This window comes from Trichoderma gamsii (assembly GCF_001481775.2).
Source record: "Trichoderma gamsii strain T6085 chromosome Unknown Scaffold_120.2, whole genome shotgun sequence".
Taxonomy (NCBI): Eukaryota; Fungi; Ascomycota; class Sordariomycetes; order Hypocreales; family Hypocreaceae; genus Trichoderma; species Trichoderma gamsii.
Genome location: NW_020171457.1, coordinates 1 through 2,922, shown reverse-complemented (window position 1 = coordinate 2,922; position 2,922 = coordinate 1). Strand labels below are relative to the sequence as shown.

Here is a 2,922-nt window from a genome sequence, read left to right as displayed (position 1 = left end):
ACATATGTAGGTTGTTTTTTCTTGGCGTATGGTAATCCGAGTAGGTTTACCATTTTGGGAGTGATGAGGTTGCGATCCGCACCACTGTCCACGTATGTCGTAACTGGGGATTGATTGATATATCCTTTAATTCGTAGTTTCTTGCTGTTGTTCCCGATTGAGTCGATTTGGATGCTGTCTAAATGGGTTTGGTCCCATGTGACGTTTTGGTATTTTGCGCACCATTGGCACTTCAATTCTTCGTTTCGATCTTTGATCAAACGGTGGTATCTCTTGATCAGGGTTTTATTGCCTTGTTTTTGGTTTAGATGATTCTCAAAATCATAACCTTTTTGTGCCAGTTTTCGGGTGATCCGATAAAATTGGCTTTTCTCTTCTCTGTGTATGCTGCAGTATGTTACTGCGCAGTCTAGGAAGTGGTCTGTTGTGCATTCTTCATGCTTGACTTGCTTCGGTCGATATTTGTGCCAGTCTTCTAGTTTATCGAAGATATGTATTTGGCAATAGATGTTATCGCACCATTTCCAATTGCGTGTTCCGCAGTCTTCGTCTAGGGCATCAAGGAGGTCCTGGATAGGGACTTGGTCGTATGCTCCTTGAATGTCTATTTTGTTGAGTCTGATTTGTTCCCGAGCCTCTTCTAGGGTCATTCTACGAGGTGGGTTTTCGTCGAGGTATTGTTGTCTTTCCTCTTGTCTTTCTTGTTCTTCTGCTTGTTCCCCTAGAACATACATGCAGTCATGTTCGGGGTCGTAGGATCCGCAGATGCGGCATCCGTCGCAGTCGTGGTCGAGGTTTGTTGATTCACAGACTTTGCATCGATATTTCCTCCATTTGCGCATTTCTTCGTCGCATAGATGTGGAATTTTCATGCTTCTACAGTATACGCATCCCGTGCATTTGTGATTTTCTTCTTCTGACATGCACAGTGGGCATCCGTATTCTCCTGTGTATTTTGGGCATGTTATGTCATGTCGGGGTTCTTGAGCGCCGCATTGATGACATTCATCGTCGTCGGTGTCGTCGCTGTCGTATATGTCTTCGAAAGTAACGGGTTTCGGTTCTAGGGCTTCCTTATGTTTTGCGAAAGGGTGCGTGTCTGGAAGGGTGTTGATCCACTGTTGGTGTTTCCTATCAGTTGTGTGGAAACTGCATTCGTGGATTCTCCCACTCTCGTCGTAGATGATTTCGTCTTTGCTAGTTTCTTCATCCGAGAGTTCCCATTCCTCCGATTCGTTGTTTTCGCACGTGTGATTGATGTTCCATGAGCCGCAAGATGAGCATTCGTAGAGTGCATGAACGGAACAAGGTTCCGTGGAGCTGCAGTCTTCACATTTCTTTTCGTAGAAATTGAGGGTATCAATTCGTACAGTCTCGTGAGACTTCCTGGCTCGTGGCTTCTTTGGATAGTATCCGGATCCTTCCTTGCTGCTTTTGTGCACAAGACATGAATCGTTGTAGCAAGCTGTCCAGCTGAGGTGGTCGTGGGGTACTTCCGTGATGGTGTCTATTTGAGCCTTGTCTTTAGTGGTCTCAGATTTCTTCGTATTTTTCTTGGTGTAGCAGTGAGCTTCATCATGGCCCTTCTTGCCACAGAATCCGCAAGTCATCTTGGAGCGGCAGTCTGCTTCCTTATGGCCTTTCTTGCCACAGGCGTTGCAGGTTCCGAGGAACTTCTTCCTGGTAACGTCATCGATGTCCATTTTCCCAGGTCGGGTACCGTTGTCTTTTGCAACGTAGTCGTCTCGTTTCTTTCCTTGGTTGGCTTGAGGGTGGTGTTTGACTGGGTTTCCAGTCTTTTCTGCCTTTCTTTCTTGTTTTCTTTCCCACTGTCGGTTGTCGATTTTGATCGCTTCCTGAGTGAGGTCAGTGAAACTGACGGCCTGTCGGTCGGTCTTGTAAATTTCATCCTTGACTTCTGGCTTCAGACTGTAGTAGTACATTTCCTTCTTCGATTCTTCAGTCCAATTGACTTTAGTGAGTAGTTGGATGAACGTTGAAGTGTGTTTGTAGCACGGGCCCTTCTGTCTGAGGTCCCTAAGCTTCTTTTCGGCTTCTTGAGCTTCGTTGGTGATTCCAAAGGATTTTTCCAATTGGTTTTCAAATTCTTCGTAGCTTTTGAACACATCCTTGGTGAGTTGTGTTTGCTGGTCAAGAGGTTTTTGTCTGTCCTTGAGGATCGAGCTGAACCAGTCGGCGGCAGCACCTTCCATTCGGGTTCCTGCGAAACGGATGCGAGTTTCATACTTGTCTGCCGAGAAGGTGTTCGGAAAATAGTACTCGAAGTAGGTTCGTAGGTCATATTGGAATTTGCGAAGTTTGGTGGTGTCTCCGTCGAATTTGGTTGGTTGTTCAGGTTTCAGAGTTCTTCCTAGTTCTGGTTCAGTGTCGTCTGCCGGAGCAGGTACCATTGGTGCCACGGCGGGGGCTACAGCAGGTGCCACAGCTGGAGCCACAGCGGGCGCAACCGCTGGTGGATTGTGCAGTTGCTGCTGTAGGTTATCGATGGTTTGGTTTTGTTGAGTAATAGTGGCTTGGTGTACTCCCTGTTGTTGCTGCAGGTTGCCTAGCTCCCTGTTTTGGGCGGCAAGAGTGCGCTGAAGTTGTCGTACCAATTCTTCCATAGCTACAAGTCGTGCAGTAGCTTCCGCCCCGTTGGCTGGCAGTTGAAGTTCTTCAAGGTTTGGATCTTGCGTTTCGTGGTCCATTTGCTCAACTGGGTCTTGGAAGTTTTCTTGACTCATTTTTGTTATTGCCCGTAGGTCTGGTAACCGTCCGAACAAGAGTTGTTAACGTGTGACGAACCGTACACTAGATAGTTAGTAATACGAGGGCTTCCCAAGGGACAAACCTAGAGTTCAGTTCTGGGTTTATGTTGGCGGAGCGATCAGGAGATCTTCGGGCAATGTAAACAGTAATAAC

At 46.9% G+C, this 2,922-nt stretch overlaps 1 protein-coding gene across 1 annotated transcript; it reads right to left on the bottom strand.

Moving 5' to 3' along the window:
* Window positions 1-409: 409 nt before the first annotated feature.
* TGAM01_v211153 (hypothetical protein) lies at window positions 410-2,744 on the bottom strand (the record flags this gene model as incomplete). The annotated part of the gene is made up of 2 exons (XM_024551006.1): window positions 410-449; window positions 520-2,744. 2 exons carry the CDS (start codon window positions 2,742-2,744, stop codon window positions 410-412), a joined length of 2,265 nt encoding a protein of 754 aa, XP_024404250.1.
* Window positions 2,745-2,922: the final 178 nt, after the last annotated feature.